The sequence below is a fragment of the Patiria miniata genome, unplaced genomic scaffold (genome assembly GCF_015706575.1).
Source record: "Patiria miniata isolate m_02_andy unplaced genomic scaffold, ASM1570657v1 HiC_scaffold_1, whole genome shotgun sequence".
In the NCBI taxonomy this organism is placed as follows: Eukaryota; Metazoa; Echinodermata; class Asteroidea; order Valvatida; family Asterinidae; genus Patiria; species Patiria miniata.
This window is the reverse complement of record NW_024037047.1, coordinates 28667410-28686592: the sequence shown is the minus strand read 5'-3', so window position 1 is coordinate 28686592 and position 19183 is coordinate 28667410. Positions and strand designations below refer to the sequence as shown.

General features: G+C 38.4%; 1 protein-coding gene across 1 annotated transcript in view; it reads right to left on the bottom strand.

The window, feature by feature from the left end:
• The window catches only part of LOC119727929 (clustered mitochondria protein homolog), a 57320-nt gene extending 38394 nt beyond the window's left edge, over positions 1–18926 (bottom strand). The window contains exons 1-2 of the mRNA XM_038200012.1: positions 18706–18926; positions 6489–6964 (exon numbers count right to left, since the gene is read on the bottom strand). Of these exons, the coding sequence (XP_038055940.1) occupies positions 6489–6964; positions 18706–18829 (600 nt within the window). The 5' untranslated portion in view covers positions 18830–18926. The remainder of the gene's footprint in view (positions 1–6488; positions 6965–18705) is intronic.
• Between the last annotated feature and the right edge of the window lie 257 nt (positions 18927–19183).

The following is a 19183-nucleotide window of genomic DNA, read 5'->3' as shown; positions in this document are numbered from 1 at the left end:
ACATCCAGAAAAATGTGTTATGTATGATAAACAAGACGCACAAAATCGGTTACTCGAGTTATGAAAAGGTAACGTGAGTAACCAATTTTGTGCGTCTTATTTATCATACATAACACATTTTTCTGGATGTCATCTTTGGTGCTTACATGTATATAGGTAGGTCTAGGTCTACTCTATCTACCATGGGGATAACAGTTATTAAACCTTTTTAGTAAGGTAATTACAGCCCAAGGAAACTCAAAAGTACATCAAAAATGTAACGTGAGTAACTGTGGAATTGCCCAGATGCACATTTGGTCAGAATTTGATGTCCCAATTCTAAGACAGCACACCAAAAAAATTATGTACGTGTAAAGCTACAATACCATTACCAAAACATACTTAATTCACCAACACAATGAGGCTTTTTAAAACTTCAGTTTTGTCTATGGTTTTTAGCTTTGGGGGATTTCAGGGTCCTAGCTTCGGGAACTCTGGCTCAATATAACTATGGTCTGCTTTGGGCACATTAAGTATTACACAACGCCTGAATTTATAAAATCCCTGTCATCTGACTGGTGGTCATTGATCACGTGTCATTCAAATATTCGTCCCAACCCACGAACCGGCCACACTGCAATTATAGAAGTTCCAATCCACGGTAATATCGTAGAAGTTCCACTGCATCAGTCACAATATTACTACCAATCAGATGACAAGGATTTATTAAGGCATTGTATAAAACAAATAACGAAAGTTTCACATTTGTGCAATGGACAAAATAATTGAGTTTGGTGACGGATGGAGTGTTCCATTCCAATTGGCTTCTGCTCGTGGAATGGATCATTCCATCCATCAACATGTGAAATTATTCTGTCGTTGGACTCATTAACATTCATTACTAGAATAATATACATTGTACATTACATTGTCTAGCTCAAGACTCAAGTTATAAGACTGAGGTTGCAAAAACTCAATTTTTTTCAAAGGTTCTTCAACATTAATCTCAGAAGGACCTGGGGTCCAACTTGGAGATTTCAGGAACCCCTTTCATACTAACTAGAACCCATCATGGCTTCTAGTTCTACATACTGTATGGGTCGGACACATTACATTCACCTTAAAGGGAATATACATCATTTGCTTTTGCTGTAATTTTCAGACATGGATGGAATTGGGGGTTGGAAATATATAGCAAATATAGTTACACTGACTTTTTGAGGTTTTGGGTTCAAAAATACTATAAAAACCAAGAAAAACAAGCATTTTCCTGTAGTCTGGTTCCCTGACTCCATATAAGAAGAAACAGAGCAGTTTACATACATTGGGGAATTGTAAGGTCAGGGAACCAGTCAAGCTGGCTTGTACCCGTTCATAGGTGTGTAATCGATTGCAAACAAGTGCGATGGTCAATTGGGGCCAGTATTTGAAAAAAAAGCCAGTTTTTTTCCAACGCTGGTCAGCCGACCAGCGTTGGAAATTGATACAAAAATACCACTTTTCTTGAAAATGACAGTATACCAGGTGCCATGATTTTACAGGATGCTTTACACTGTCATTCACTAACAGTCCAGCAAGGTATTTCAAAATGATTTGGTAGTTTTATTTTTTGATGTTTGCAAATGTTGTATTTTCCCTTTAAAGTTCCTACAAATAATGTAATTTCATTACTCCCAAGGCCATTGTGGTAAACTCTGTTCACTTGAGATACCGATATCTTCATTCTTAATATTCATTTTTTTCCCCATTTGGCGGACCCATTCCAACATCCCAGACAGATCTGCAGATAGCCTGATCCTTGTCTTGTGTGTTACCTCACAATGTAATTAGATTATTTACCACAGCTGAAAGATGATTCAACTTCAACACTGCACCCTGGCCTCCTAATTTTCCCCCCTAATTTTAACCGATACCCATCCCTTTAATTGACAACAATCATAATGTGTAAGTGTGTCTGGCTGATAACCAGCAAAACCTTATTATTGGATTTTGCTCTTCCACTATTAGACAAAACCACAGCAAAACCTGATGTTATCTGTTCCTATTTTTCTTCTTTAAGAACAAATTTAGAAGCGTGTGACAATGCAGTCATCTTTTTTGGGCACTTGGCAAACAGCGTGAGTCGATATGGGCAGTTAAGTAAGGACTTCCTGTGATTTAAGGTTTCAACCGCGAGACGAAAGATTTCTAAATTTAGGAGGACAGATTTCTAAATTCAGGACAGGTTTCTAAACTCAGAAAGTAGGTTGCGAATCTTTCCCAAGGGAGACTCTGTCTGATTCAAATAAAAGAGAAATCATTTTGCAATTCAAACCTTCCATTTTGTTTTTAATTGCTGTTATTCTCATTCTGTTTCAGATCAGTGTTAAACACACTGCTTCGCTTCATTAAATCACATGTATGTGAAGTGGAAGTTCAAAATGGCCAACCATTGTTTGTAAAACGTCATACATGTGGTTAAGTTTAAAAAATATATTTGGCAAAGTTCACTTGGAATCCACAAACTTTGCACAGAATTCTGAACGACTGGGTAGAGTGCAACCCACAAAATGGAACCACAAAATTATTGAGAAAACCTTGCCTAAAGATTGGACAGTTTGTATAAAAACATGTTGTAAAACTGTGCAAAATATTATTTCATTTTGCTACATGTAAATAGTATTTTGAATAAATTTAACACACTAGAATAGCCCTCCCTGTGAACTGTGACAGACGATTTGTATGTAAGTGGTTTACGCCGGATATGACATTGTGGTCGGTCTATGGTATCAATCTGGCCTATACTTCATGACAATGAAGCTGCACGTGGTTTTCATGGAAAACCACAGGCCCACAGATGGTCCTTTGGAGTTAAACCGAGGCTTTCTGGCTAAAAATGGTTTATACACCCGTTTGGATGAATTGTGACAAGCGCAAAAAGCTTCCAATGTTACACTACTGACTAAAAGTTGATAATGGAAAGGGCCACTCCAATAACCATTACGTGACCCCCCCCCCCCCCAACTAACCAACCTGTAAATCACTCACTCATCCAAGTCACCAACTTTTTATTCCCTAATTCATCACAAAAATTTAATTCATGTACTAACTTATGCACCTACTGTAAATCACTCAGTTATGCAGTCAAGTGCTTTCAAGGATTTAAAAATTATACCTCTGCCAAGTACTACTAACCAAAAATGGGTCAAAGTAGAAACCTCTTCAGAAAAAAAACCCCAGAAAACTTATAAACGGTTATTTCATTGAGAGTAAAAAATGTAGTAGAAAAGATTGCTCATGACATATTAATGCTTAGCAAGAATTAGCAGGGAACCAATTACCCCGAACATCCCCCCTCCCAACTAACCAACCTGTAAATCACTCACTCTTGTCACCAACTTTTTATCCCCCCTATTCATCACAAACAAATTAAATTCATAGATTTATGGGCCTACTGTAGTAACGCAGTCAAGCGCTTTCAAGGATTAAAAAAATTATATCCCCTGCCAAGTGCTAACAAAAATATGGGTCAAATTTCTCCAAAATTAGAAACGAGCTCTTAATAAAAAAAAATAAACCCTAGAAAACTTATAAACGGTGACCTCTGAATGTCCAGGGTTCATTTCATTGAGAAGAATAGTAGAAAAGATTGCTTAGCACATATTAATGCTTAGCAAGAATCTGCTGGCAATCAGTCACAACCAAAATCCAATGCTTTTTGAGTCGGTGACCTTCTTTTGCAGCCTTGTTTGCATTTAGCAAATTTCAGTGTTCCGAAATAGGCTCCACGCCTCTACTACTATACAGGAATCCCCTTTTTTTTAGGGCACAGCTATGAATAATGGTCACCGGGGAATCCACCGGTTTCCCGTTCGGGGAGTGATTCATTCATCTAGGGGTTTTGAAACTAGTCAGTGGAATAGTACAGCACATGAAGGTACACAGGGCAAAAATAGTTCACAAGTCTGAATATAGCAGGCCACATGTTTGAACTGTAGGCTGGACCGTGTGGGCTGATCAAACTGTTCCTGTGTGCATAGGGGCTTTCTAGTAGATCACTGTGTGAGGCAGAATCAGCTGTTGCACTACAGCTGGTTAGAAAAGACCACGTGGCAAGCCACAAAGCATGATTCAGTAGTGCAGTAAATGTATGAAAATTGCTGGCATACACCGTATATTGTATGAAAACGGCGGTACTGACATTTTTACAATCGATTGAACAACTCAAAACTTATTCTACATGTACAATGTACCTACATGTACACATTGGAGTAGTTCTTGTTTTTGATAAATTTTTATTCATGTTTATACGAATGAATGGAAGAGTAAGTTTTTTTGCCGGCTTGGACTGAAAATAAGTTTTCATTGAAAATAAAACAATTTATTGTTTTTTGAGGTTTTGTGGTTTTTGAGGTGTTTCAGAAATGGGAAGTGTAACAACCATCAGACAAATGCTGACTAGCATCATGATAACTTACTGGCACCCTGTACTGAGGAGACAAATTGTGTACATGTGTTCTTGAACTACCGCTATATGCACCGCAATATAGATGCCCGTGCGGTACATTACATTTTGTTCCTCCTTGTACCAGCAAATGCGTTTCAAAATTTTACTGGTACTTTTCAGAAATGCAAATGTCATCTTTGTTGAATAATCAATGAACTGATGTTTTATTTATGGGCTGACAAAATCTGATAATAAACCCCAGTTAACATTCTTTTCATACTCCGATATTTAAGGATTGCCCTTTTTCAAATACTGTAGCACTAGCAGCGAAGATCATAAATATAAAAGACAGCCAACTGCTCCCATGTAACAATTTGCAAACCCAAATGTACATTGTGTACATTAAATGTCCCAAAATTTGTTTTAAATACAAAAGATGTCCGTTCCCAAACAGCCAAATAATACTGATTAAAATCAAGCGGCTTGGCAGGTGTTGAAAAAGATACCAAAATGGACAAAAAAATCAATGATAAAGCAATTAATAAACAGCAAAACTTACATACATCGGTACACGTACACAACAAGCTGTAGTGTACGTAATATTACATGCACCGGTATACATGTATGTAAAGTGAATATGTTAGGCGTTCTGGCAAATGAGACAGAACTGGGTAGAGGTCGAAATGTGGGTTTGTGGGTATTAGCAAAAGAGAACAAAATTCTCCTTACAATACTGTTTGTTGCACTTCAATCGGATATTTACATTGACGAATTATGGCTGTTTAAAAGTTTGCATGTCTCGACGTGTCAAAAAAGTAAATTACTGAGAAAATGGCCTTGAAAGTTTTGTAGTCGTGAACATTAAAAAAAATGCCAATTCTTTTCCCTTACAAACACTTTTATTCAACAATTTTTATACTTTTTCTTAAAAATATGTTTGTACCGGTAGTAGACACACCGGTACATGTATCAAAAATAACAAGAACCAATAAATCTGAAAATGGACAAAAATTATCCCCATTGGTTTTTTTTTTTTTTTTTTGGTGATTTTTTTTCCTACTATGGCCTGTGTCTATAGAGTTTTCTCATTTGGCCAGTACGCCTCACATGTATCCTGATGCAAATGTGTTCAATAAATCTGAGCGGGCTGCAGTGTCCAGTGTATGTACATACACTGTATTTGTGTTTGTCTTTAGCAGCACCAGTAAATGCTGCATAATCTTCCGCTAATCTTGATGTGGCCACACACTGCTTAAAACGTCCAAATGATTTCATTTATTATCTAAACAGAAGAAGCCATTATCGCACTGGCACCTAGACTTCATTGTTCTATACATTGTATTGATTCACTGAAAAATCAATAAAACCATAGCGTCCTTGGGCAGTTTCGGACGCTACAGTGAGTAATGGCAATAGGCAGGGCGTTTTTGGGCGCTACTGTGACTAAAGAGTTGATGAGCGTGGGCACTATGCTTGCACACTGGTCACTTCCAAAAAGCATTCACACCTAAAATGTATGAGCACGCACAAAACGCATGCAACTTGCAAGTTTGGCCTTTGGTGCCTCTTCAGTAATGGTTTCCAATAGACGTTAAGCGTTAAGGCGGAGTCAGAGGGCAACTGGTAAACCTACCTGTAACCTGTAACCCTCTAGGCCCTTTTTGCTAGGAACCATCCTCAATCCTCCAAAATGTTGCTCTTATTTTCAGGATACCCAGCGCCGGACTTCAAAATCGTCAGACAGTCCTGCCTCTCAAAATGCATTCATCCTCAATCCTCAAAAAAATCTTCCTCCTCTTCAAACACTCTTCATCCTCAATCCTCCAACATCCTTATGTTTCTCAAACACCATTCATCCTCAATCCTCCGAAACGGCCAGGATTATTTTGGAGGATTGAGGTGGGGTAGGGTTAAGTATCGCTGTGATAGGCATGAGGAAACCTTTTTGTGTATTATTGCTAATTCCTTAAAAAAAAAAAAAAAACAGCAACGCATAAGGTCTATTGCGGTCAATGGATTTAGTCCAAAGACATTTTTTGAGAAAGTAAAAAACGGCTCCGATATAAGACCTGACTATACAAACCTGTAATTCAAAAGACTCGCATCCTGGCGGTACTAGTTTCAGAGTGAACGCAGTGTCCTGTATCACAATCACGTCTTCAACTTTGGAGTCTTTCTTTGTTTCACTCCCCTCTGATTCTGTTCTTATTGCTTTGTCTCCGTCCACATCGTCGACTGCATCATCGGAAGGAAGGTCTTCAGAGTTGGTCGCAACCGCATCTTTTTTACTGTCTGAATCCTCCGATGATACATCTTCAGCGTGCCCATTTAGGACTGGGCTGTTTCTGTCCGTATCTGAATGAGTGTCATTGGCGCTGGAGTTTGGCCCACCGTGTCCATTTTCGGCCTTCGGCAACTCTGTGCTCCCGTTGGGTAGGCTGGCGTCGTCATGGAGACCATTGTCCAATCCGTTTGTCGCAGGTTTGCAGTCGGCATCCCCACCCCCCTGAGCGTGCATAGGATGAGACTGGCTGGCTGACGCTGCTTTCATCTTGAGTGCTGTTTAGATACAAAAACACGAAGAAAAAAATTATAACATGACATACAGAAATTAACTTTGTACCAAATGCTCTGCACTGCAAAAGTTGACCAAAAACTTCCATTCAATAATTAATCAATACTTTTTCCTTAGTTACATGTTCATGACCGGGGGAGGAACTCAATTATTTTATATTGCTACATTCATGTATGTCTTACAATATGTTAATTAACTTTAACTCTAGCATGCTTTAACTCTAGAATTAACTTTAGGATGCAATCTCAATCTTGCAAAATCCTCCAACTGCCTCCATGTAAAAATTGCATACAGCCTCAATCCTCCAAAATCATCTGTTATTTCTTGAATGTGGTCCTTGGAAAGAAGACCACTGCCTCAATCCTGCAAAATCTTACAGCAGTCACTGTCAATATGCTGAGGCAGAGACATCCTGGAGCAGTGCGGAGGATTTCAAGAATAATATAGTCCTAACTTTACGCACGGCTGAGCATCAACAACACAAGGTCCGGCCCAAGACCTTGACACAACAAAGTTTTGCCATATAGCCTCAATCCTGCAAAATCCTCCATTTTGCAAAGAGGAGTTTGGATGAATTGGGAAGGTTAGCGTTTATGAAGGATTGGGGCTAACAATTGGTTTCATTCATAGGACGAATTTAAATACATTGCATTTTCATTATTTAAAACCCTTAAAAAAAGATAATTGTTGTTTTCTTTCAATTGAATTTGGTTGCTTTTTGTTACTTTTTAAATTGTATTTTCCGTTGTGATTCCTTTAACAAGCCTTTCTTGCAAGTAATAATTGTATCCAGTCGGTTGGTTGCGAAGCAGACATGACACTTGTTTCTGTACAAGTAACTAAACTCATTCGTTTCTGAACTTCTAAACTCTGACTGAAGATTTAACAAGAAAGATATACTGCAATAGTAATATATGGTGTCATCATGAAAACAGGTTTATGACATCCAGTAGATGCCCTCTCTTGCACGTAGGCATTATCCGTTTTCAAAGCGACCAACCAGCCATGAAGAATCAGTGCATGCGGTATGCACTGCACAAAAGATTATAGCACAAAAGTTTTGGCATTCCCAATAAATTGTCTGCCCCCCTGAAAGACTTCAAAAGGTCTTGAACTCAACCCCCGTGTGGTAATCTTTGACAACAAAATTGCTGACTAACGGCGTGAATGTGATGAATGAATATGCTCAGTAACTGTAAGCAAAATTGCAAGATTGTATTTTTGTGACACAAAATTGTATTTTTGTGAGAGCTTTGTAATTTTTAGGGTTTTTGTGAAATTTGTAAATATTTATATTTTTTTTACGGGTGAGCAAATGTAATTTTCGTTGATGGATCGATAAAGTGCTTCAGTTCAATTTCAATTCAATTCAAGAAAAAGCTGGGAAATTCAATGCTAATAAAGTCACTCTATTCTCAAATTACGGTACTTCACATGACATGTAATACATTGTACTTAACTTAAGGTAATACAATATTTGCAAACATCAAAAAACAAAACTACCAAATTTAAGCGAAAAACTGTGAAGTTGGCACCCGGTGTGCTGTCATTTTCAAAAAAAGGGGATTTCTTGTGTCAAGTTCCAACGATGGTTGTCCGACCATCATTTGAAAAAAACCTGACTTTCTTCAAATACTGCCCCCAATTTTCAAAATTTAGTTAGTCCACATTCTGTTTGCAAGCGATTACACATCCATGAACGGGTGGGTGCAAGCCAGCTAAGTCTGGTTCCCTGAACTGACACTTCCCCAACATCTGTAAATTGCTCCGTTTCGTCTGAAGTAGGGTCAGGTAACCAGACTACATCTTTTTCTCGCTTCTTAGAACACAAAACTTTTAACAGGTTAGTGTAACAATACTTGCTATAAAATGCTAACCTCCAAATCCATCGATTTCTGAAAATTACAGCAAAAGCAAATGTTGTATACCTTTAATAGGCCTATACATGTAGATCCATGTACAACGAACAAAAAGAAAAAGCTCACTTCTATGCATTATTGATCATTTCCTCTCAGACAGAACTTTTTTTTCATTGCCAGGTTTTAATAATAATGGGAAGCAGTCAATGACCTTTACTTCCCACTAACTGCATGTAATGGAAAAACCAAATGGTGACAAAATTAAGGATGACATTGAACATCACATATCTCAAAACTCCACATTTCCACTACTGAAAACCATGACCTTGAACAGTTCAAAAATGTTGTTGAACTACTAGAAGTACTTCTGTGTGGTTTTGTCAGCAGTTGGGCAGCTGCCAAAAGGTGCCAAGTACAGTTTTTAAACTGGGAGTCTCAGGATTTATGACTTTGTATTTGGCCTTAACCTGTTCTAGTAAATGGTGGCACAAGTGTAAGGTGGCTGCAAATGCAATTACACTGTGGCAAATTACATCCAGGTAGGCTTTCAACTTCCAATATTTGAACAACTCCTTTTTGTGGAGACTGTTCATGAACTTGATGGCTTTTCCAGATCATCTTTTCAACAACACTTTATTTGTTGTTCATGTTAGTTAATCCCTTAATTTAACCATAATCATAATGTATCCCAAGGTAGGTGGAGAAGGATGTAAGAAATACACAATCTGTTAACCACAATTAAGGCCTTTTCACACTTGAACATAGATCCCCGGGGCTAACTCGCCCAGGGACACAAAGTAACGTCGTCTGATAAAACTTGTTGACCTTTCCGCCATCTTGAAACGTTAGTGAACCAATCGCGAGTCTCGGTTCAGCTTTGGTGGAACAATGACGTCATTTCAGTGTAACCGAAGCGCCAAAAGGGTCCCGAAACAGAATCATGTTTATGGCCACAGTGCCAAATGCAGCCCGATGTATTTTTAAGGCACACAAAACTAGTGCACACACCGTACAGTCACCTCTAAATTTTAAGGAAAAATCTTCCTTAAAGACTCCCCAGATTTGCTCTAAAATGCACCAGAGAGCCTCTAAAGTTTAAAATTTTCTGGGGCCCTTAAGCGGGCCCCGAACTCCATGCCCTGGCTTCGCAGGTTGGTGAATCACAACAAAACTTCCCCCACAGGTTTGAAAAAAACCTGGGGAGAACCCTGTACAGGGTACGTACCCTGCTGCATCAGTCATTTGTACATTGTACTATTCCTACACATGGTCTGGACACAGCTCTGACATACTTAATAGTACTGTGAAAACTAGGCCAGGTTCACTTACCCCACAGGTAGAACTAAAGACCCATTCAGAATTATGCAGTAAATACTACGTTATCAATCCAAACAAAAGTGTTTCACTGTTGGAATCATCAGAATGAAATATTGAATAGTTATAGCTTGTGAACAGTGTGATATGTAGAACCTATACTGTATACAGTTTGGACCCTGATCGAGCTAGTCCCATGTACATTTGTACACAGGTTAAAGGTATCTGCTCCGTTCACAAGTACCCCCTCACCGGCAAAGTGAGAACAGTTGGGGGTGACCGACCGACGCCATCTTGCCTGACTGCAATTTTGCCGCGGCGCGTGGCCGTACCACTGCGATCCCCTGGTGTACGTTCGTCACACACAAGGAAAGGTGCACTTCAACCAGCTGAATGTCCCGCCCATGGGACGTCGTTGCTAGGTAAAAGGGCGCCCTCTTTCGTTGGCGCACGGAGCCCATAGTCCATCATTTGTAATTTGTGCATTTTGATCTTTCAAAGCAACCAAAATGCTCAACATCTAAAGAAGGGTGCTAAACAACTAACCTGATGAAGTTTCAGCTCAGCTTCAGCTGTACATTTCGAGAAAAACAACATTCTAGGATCTCAATTTCAAATCAAAAGTTGTTGAATCATGTTTTGAATTGGGCCTGAATTCAGTGCCCGAGACACGTTCTCACTGAGCCGATTGCAGCTATGCGATGTCGCACACCGATGTGGCGAAATATAGCAACCGCGCGCATGTGCATCGTGTCAACGCTTGTGTGCGCTTCACCGAATAAAAAAATGAACTAAGGATGGAAATTAAGACGCACCGTTGGAAAGGCCTTCTTTCCTTGATTTCTTCAAAATGACAGCTTGCCAGAAAGAATAATTTCACAGGGAGTTTAGTCCCCTTTCAACTTTCAACCAAGTATGTTTTTCAACAATTTAATTACTTTTTGGATAGCTGCAAATGATGGACTGTAGAATTTTGAGCTTACATAAAACTTATACTCGTGTAATTTGAAAATGGGTGAATGATGATACCGGTACCTTGCATTTTGACACACTTTTTTCTCTTTCTTAGTTTGTAAATGTTTGTAAATGTTGTATTTTCCCTTTAATACTGTGTGCACAAAGTTATTTAGTATTATTAAGTATAGTAGTGAAGCAGTCAAAGATTTAAGCAAGAGCCAAGTAACCTTTGCCCTTGAGTAACCCACCATCATGTACAGGTAACTTGTAATCGCATGAGCCAAAACACCCAGAAGATAATTTTTTTTAAGGCAGCATTATGTAATTCATATTGGTAGACCATTTCAGGGGTAACACTTGGGATCAAGCTTGAATGCAAACAAATACTTGTTTACTTTGAGATTAATTTTGAAAGGAAAAAGTAGCGATTTGACTGGGCAAATATTTGATCATGTACTGCTACTGGCACTGTCCGACAGAATGCTCTCCTTGCTCAGTGTGTCATATTTATTTGTTAACCCTAACTCCCCAGGCATTTTTGCTAGGATGCAACCTCAATCCTGCAAAATCCTCCAACTGCCTCCATGTAAAAATTGCATACAGCCTCAATCCTGCAAAATAGTCTTATTTCTTGAATGTGGTCCTTGGAGGGGTGACCACTGCCTCAATCCTGCAAAAGCCTCCAGCAATCACTGTCAATATGTTGAGGCAGAGCCAGTGACATCCTGGAGCAGTGCGGAGGATTTCAAGTGTAACGTAGCCTACGTAGGCCTAAATTTATGCACGGCTGAGCATACATGTAAGTAACACAAGGTCTGGCCCCAGACCTGCGACCAGCCTTACTAGGTTTGTCCAGATAGTCTTGCTTAAGTATCAAAGGTGCAATTCGATGACTTCAAACAGAATATGTACATGTATATACCTATGGTACATTAGATAATTACATGTGCAACTTAACCCAAAAGTTGCATCAGCTCATTCAGACAAGAAACACAATATAGGGGACCCTTTCGCATCGTCACAATAGCAGTTTTTTCAATGGTTATATATTTTTTTACAGTACCTGAAACCACCCAAACAGTTTTTGAAATGTGAGTAAACATATAGGCTTATAATACATGCAATAATATGCTGAATAATTTCCTTCTTTATTGTTTCATTTTTCAAATCACCCTCAAATTTCCATCAAATATGGATGGAAAACTTACCCAAGTTGTCCACTATTTGATGGAAATTTGAGGATAATGTCAAAAGCAATATAAATCATCAACTTAAATTATTTTCAGCAAAAGGCTGCATGTGTACATGTATGTGTTGAAATTCTTCTTTGGTGGTTTTCATGTACATGTGTGTATTTAACAAAAAATCATAACCATTGGAAAAACTACCTAAGTGACAGTAGCAAAGTGGTCCCTTTATTGTGGTTTTTTTGTCTTCAGAAAGGGTAAAATTTGCTTTGCATGACATGCATGCAGTGAACCTACCAAAATGAGGGGAAAATGAAGAAGACTATCCTGTGAATATATCTTTTGCTGTAATTTTCAGAAATGAACTATTTGAGGGGTTAGTATAATAGATCAAATATTGTTACACTGACATTTTGAAGTTTTGTGTTCAAAAATGCTGGAAAAACCAAGAAAACCAAAAATGTTCAAGTAGTCTGGTTCCTTGACTCCACTAAAGATAAAATGGATCAAGACGGAAAATTGTAAGGTAAGGGAACCAGTATAGCTGGCCTGCACCCGTTCATGAACATGTAACCAATAGCAAACAAAATTTGGACTGAAAAAAGTGTAAAGTTGGAGCAGTAGATGAAAAATAGTTAGGTTTTTCCAATGGTGGTCGGCCGACCACCGTTGGAAATGTATACAAAAATACCATTTTCTTGAAAATGACTTCACACCAGGTGCCATAATTTTACAGGATGCTTTAGACTGTCATTTACCAACATCCTAGTAAGGTATTTTGTAAAAACTTGGTAGTTTTATTTTTCGATGTTTGCAAATGTTGTATATTCCCTTTAAGTGACATTAGCAAAGTGGTCCCTTTATTGTGCTTTTTGGTCTTCATAAAGGTTAAAATTTGCTTTGCATGACATGCATGCAGTGAACCTACTAAAATGAGAGGAAAATGAAGACTATCCTGTGTATTCATGGACATGAATTAAACATCCAACATTGGCTTTATATGGGCACGTGTAAAGTACAATGTACCCTGGTGTCGCGATTCGTTGGTGCTGTGCATGCCGTGGCCTTCCAGCACTACAAGGACTTTCACTGCACAGAAACGTGATATTAATCAGCAAATTAAATCAGACGTCGCCTGTTAGCTATAGGACACCACAGGGACAATGGAAGCACGATACAAGATCGGATGAAGACCAAATAAAGGCAAGAGAATGTCTTGTCAGAGATTTGAGGATACAGTGCAAAACACATTCTTTTCAACACTAAAGTAAGAAACTACCGTCCGGTAGTCATACTTTAGCACTGAAAATACATTGTATGTTCAACAGCAGGAGCAAATTTGAGACTTGCTTTTGCATTAAAAAAAAATTCTGAGTTGAGGAAGCAATTGCCTGTTATACACATGTTTCCAATGTATTGAAGTTTTCTGATTTTTAGAATGTTGCCAGCTGAATTATCGGCAATGTTAAAAAAGAACAATTGCATGAAGCTACAGACAGCTCCAGTTAGTTTTCAAACCTCCTAGATGCAAACATGCCAGTACATTCTGTGCCAAGTTGTCCTTCTAGGCAATATCAATCAAGTGACTGTTTTCAACAGTTAAGAGCTCCCACTCCCAACCTACATAAAGCAGGATTGACTGGCTGTGACTGTTTATATGTTGCTTTGATTGATAAGCCAGCTGTGCCTACCGCTTGCCCATTTTTGTCTGTTGACTGAATTTGACTATTCATAGTGCTGGCTTAAAATATGGTCTGACCGTTAGTGACTAGGCTGTGTATAAAGGCATGGCAGGGGAAGATGATTGATTTTTTGACTGTCGGTGACTGTTCAGATAGCCGTCTGGATAGCGCATTGCACTGAAAATAACTCAATACAATGAGACGTTTAATGACCAATTTCGTCTACCGAAAATATCTCATTGACATTGAACACATTTAGTTTGTTCGACCATCAACTACGACTCTACAAGATAAACTGACACATTTATTAGTGCAAAATGACGGAAACTGATTTTTTTTTTTAATAAAAAAAGAAAATCACAGTTCCAGCAAACACTTAAGCTAATAGCCCTCAACCACTAGACCCACACCATCAAAGGACAAATACTATAACATGCTATCACATTGAACATCAAACAATGATTTTTTGAAGTGCTAATCTATCTTTAGCTTATCTATCCACTTCATAGCTGGTCACACATACAAAAATTAACCCAGCATTCATAGACAAAATCTTGGGGGGAGTGCCCAGTTTGTTTTCCTGACCAACAGCGGGGCAGGATTAACAAAGGTTTGTGTCAACAGGTAAACAATATACTGGATAAACAGGTTCCCAGGGTTGTGAAAACAGTCATATCTGTGGAAGAGTGCTAGGCTCAAGGTTGATGTAACTTGAACTTTGAAACACTCTGCTTGGGTGAATGGGCTGAGTCATTTATAGTAGGAATCTACTCATTACTCCAAAAATCATCTGCTAATTTACCCATTACGGAAAATTCTTTAAAACTTTAACCTTTAAAGGGAATGCACAATATTTGCTTTTGCTGCAATTTTCAGAAATAAATGGATTTGGAGGATCAGTCAAATTATGGCAAATATTGTTAAACTGACTTGTTTCAAGTTTTGGGGATGTAGATGCTGGAAAAACCAAGAAAACCAATCTTGTTCATGTAGTATGGTTCCCTGACCTCACTTAAGATGAAACAGCAATTTATAGACTTTGGGAATTGTAAGGTCAGAGAATCAGTCTAGCAGGCTAGTCCCCCGTCACAGGTTTGTAATCAATTGCAAAGAAAATGCGGAATAACTAAATATGAAAAAAATAGGAGCAATTTTTGAAGAAAAAAAAATAGTATCCTCCAACGCTGGTCGGCTGACCAGCGTTGGAAAAATACTGTTTTTCTTGAAAATGTAGGCACACCAGGAGCCACGATTCTACAGGATGCTTTAGACTGTCATTCCCTAACAATCCAGTAAGGTATTTTGAGACAATTTGATCATTTCGTTTTTTGATGTTTGCAAATGTTGTATCTTCCCTTTAACCATAGTTTCCCGAACCATGCTCAATTTAACAATATTCTGCATAATTCATGAACCCTTGTACAACGTTTGAAAACATCCAACATCAAAACTACCAAATTACTGTTTACCAGACTGTAACTGAATAATAATCTATTTAAAGCATTCTGTGAAATCATGGCACCTGGTGTGCTGTCATTTTAAAAAAAAAAGTGGAAATTTTGTATCAATTTCCAACGATGTTCGGCTGACCATAGTTGAAAAAAACCTGACTTTTTTCAATACCAGCCTGACAATTCTCTGACGTCTAAAATTGCTCTGTTTTGTCTGAAGTAGGGTCAGGGAACCAGACTACAAGAACAGCACTTATTTTCTTGTTTTTTCCAGCATCCATGACCATGAAAATTTCAACAGCACAGTGTCACAATATTTGCTATGAAAGACTAACCCCCAAATCTGTCCATTTCTGAAAATTACAGCTAAAAACAAACTCTTGTATATATTTAAGGGTTAGGGGTCTGAAGTCCGGGGTAAAAGTAATAGTGGCTCAGCCAAACCTTCTTCAATCCTTTGAAACCCTTCAAAAACTCCTGATGGAGTTTGAAGGATCTGGGAAGGGCTTGGCTAACTTTTTTAAAAACTTTTGCGTGCTCAATGAAAATGTTTGGGTGGTACGTGATGTGCACAGTCTTGGCACATGCACTCTATACAAAGTCCACTGATAAGAACCTATGAAAAATGTATTTGTTCAAATCACTTGTCATAGACACTGTAGAAAAGCATTTAAATAAAAACACCTAGGCCTGCCATACAGTAGCTGAAGTTAGAATAAGAGAATTTTTTCATTTTTGAACTATAATGTTTTTTGGAAAGAATATAATTGTTTTCAATGTCATAATGACCAAATAAACAAACTAACAATATTTACATTGTAATCATTGATACCAAGAAGTTGAGAAGTCTAAGCTCTTGTGCAGTGTTTACTTAAAGGGAATATACAACATTTGCAAACATCAAAAAACAAACTACCTAATTTTTACGAAATACCTTAATAGGATGTTGGTAAATGACAGTCTAAAGCATCCTGTAAAATTATGGCACCTGGTGTGAAGTCATTTTTAAGAAAATGGTATTTTTGTAAAAATTTCCAGCGGTGGTCGGCCGACCACCGTTGGAAAAACTTAACTATTTTTCAACTACTGCTCCAAATTTACCATTAATTCAGTCCAAATTGTGTTTGCTATTGGTTACATGTTCATGAACGGGTGCAGGCCAGCTAGACTGGTACCCTTACCTTACAATTTTCCGGCATCTGTAAATTGATCCATTTTATATTTAGTGGAGTCAGGGAACCAGACTACTTGAACAGTTTGTTTTTCTTGGTTTTTCCAGCATTTTCGAACACAAAACGTCAAACATGTCAGTGTAACAATATTTCATCTATTATACTAACCCCTGAAATAGTTCATTTCTGAAAATTACAGCAAAAACCAATGATGTACATTCCCTTTAAGTTTCTTTCTCAGAAAACAATGCTTTCAAAGGGTAAGACTTATGTGTGGTATTGTAAGCCCAGGTATAATGCAGTGTGTACACACACAACTTCACAAGTTACCTAATTCCAATGTGTGTGTAGTATGGCCTATTCATTGCACACCGCACACAATACACAGCTGGGACCTTGTATTGTGACTGCGCTACAAATGCTGCTTACATAAGCTGTGGTTCACATGTATGATGTAATGCCATAGTGGTCTTGCATATATCCTTCAGGACTAGAGAATTACACAAATTTCATATCCCCATATGCCACTCTCTCATAATCAGACAAAAGCAGATATAAAATTGCATTAAATCTTCCAAAATTGTCCAGAAACTGAAGTTTTATTAACAACAATTCCTGACTGTTTCCACAGCCTCACAGGCCAAAGAGGTTCTGATAAAAATATGCAAATTTCAAGGTACTGGTATCAAAGTCCAAATTTCAGGAGTTTCTACTAATTTCAATATTAACTAGTGAGCTATTGTTTTTTTTTAGACACGAATGTTGCAACTTGACGCTACCGGTACTTCAGCAGTTGTGTGCAAAGTCTATGGAGAGTCAAGATTTTTTTTAGAGTATTTCCTAACAAAATTGGAAATGTTTCTCAGTCCCTGATTCATGTCTTATCGCCACTTTTGCAATTACGGACCTTCATTGAGAATCTACATGTATAAAGAAAATAGCAGAGTCAGGTTGCAACATTCTTTCCCTTTTTTAATTAATTTCAACAGAAAGCTAGCACAAAGAATTCCCTTTGTGAAATTACCCAGCCTTGTAGTTTAAAGGATAAAAAAACCATGTACGTGTGGTACCAAAAACGAACACTGATGAAATTTGCTTTTCTAGTCCAGAGTTTGCGTACACTTGCACAACGTTTTTTGGTTTTTCCAGTACATCATTTACATAAAGTTTTGTACTTTTTACCTCAGACCATGAAATACAGTTGCAATGCCATCTCTGTATCCATTTGGCCTACTTTAAAGGACCTTGAATCCCAGGTCAGTGCCCAGATCATTATGACTTGACTACACTCCCAATCCTAATGGCCTGTTCATATATACTCGGCGCGAACACATGTACATATGTATGTGAATGCTAATGAGTGATGACATGGCCTATTCGAACTGCGGATTTGCAAAAGTTGAACACGTTTCAACTCTAGAGAATTTCGCAGTGAACGTTTCAAGCATCAAGGTAAGTTCTCATCCATATTTGCGTTAAGTTGAACTGGTAGTGGTACACCCCCTCCAAAAAAAAATAGCCTGAAAGAAAAACAACTTTTGTTTTTAATCTTAAAACTTAAATGTGTCTACAGAGTACAGGCGTGACACTGACAGGAGTGAAGTTGAAACTCCAGCCCAGGGCCACTACACTACGTATTTAATTTTCTGTGAATCATGTAAAAGCTGTGGTAACACTTAACTTAGACAGGACAATGTACACCAAAAAGGTTTATCATGACACCCACACGTACACCTTGACCTTGTAAAGTTGTTGTACACAATCACTTTTGCATAGGCCGAATTATTCATGCATATTTTTGAGTTGAGATCACAATTCACATTCACAATTTTTAATTAATTAATTTTTTTAATGATTATTACTTATGAAAAAATGATTTTGAATTACACCTCTGTGATTAATCCCTCAGTCAACTTGAAATTAGTTCACAAGTGCAGAAGTCATGGAAGTGTAGGCTTATCCATTTAAATCTATGCATTGACGCGTACGCGTGCAGTGCAATGGAGATCAATGGCACTGCTGCAGTGCTGTATGAATGAATGATGTAACTGGCGCTAGCCGAATATATCCACTCGAAATCACCCCAAAAATGTCGCCTCTTACCGGCACTGTCCGCCGATTTTACGGCACCAGGTCCGTCGCATGACTGCTGGCTTGCAGACAGCACCTCCTTAGTTGGACTTTCATTCTCCGATTTGCTGCTTTCCACCACGGAATCTTCGGCCATCGTGATCAGAAGAAGAACGATCAGCCGGCGAATTTCGAGCACGTGTATACGGTACCGGTGAAGTTTAGTGTGATCGCACTGCACTGCACTACACACATGCAATGGGTACCCGTCCAAAATTTTCCATGCAGTTGTATCGAACGTGTAGTACGTGCGTGCAAACGGTACCGGTCCAAGCCGGTCGATTTCATCATTGCATGCCATCTACATACCGCCCTCTCCCGGAGTCATGTGCCCCGCCCCCGACCAGCCCACAAAATAATGATGTAAAAACCTGTAAAATTCTGCCTAAGTTTGGATCGTGTTTCTATTCGAAAATATAACAATTGGACATGAAATATCGATTTTGCTGAT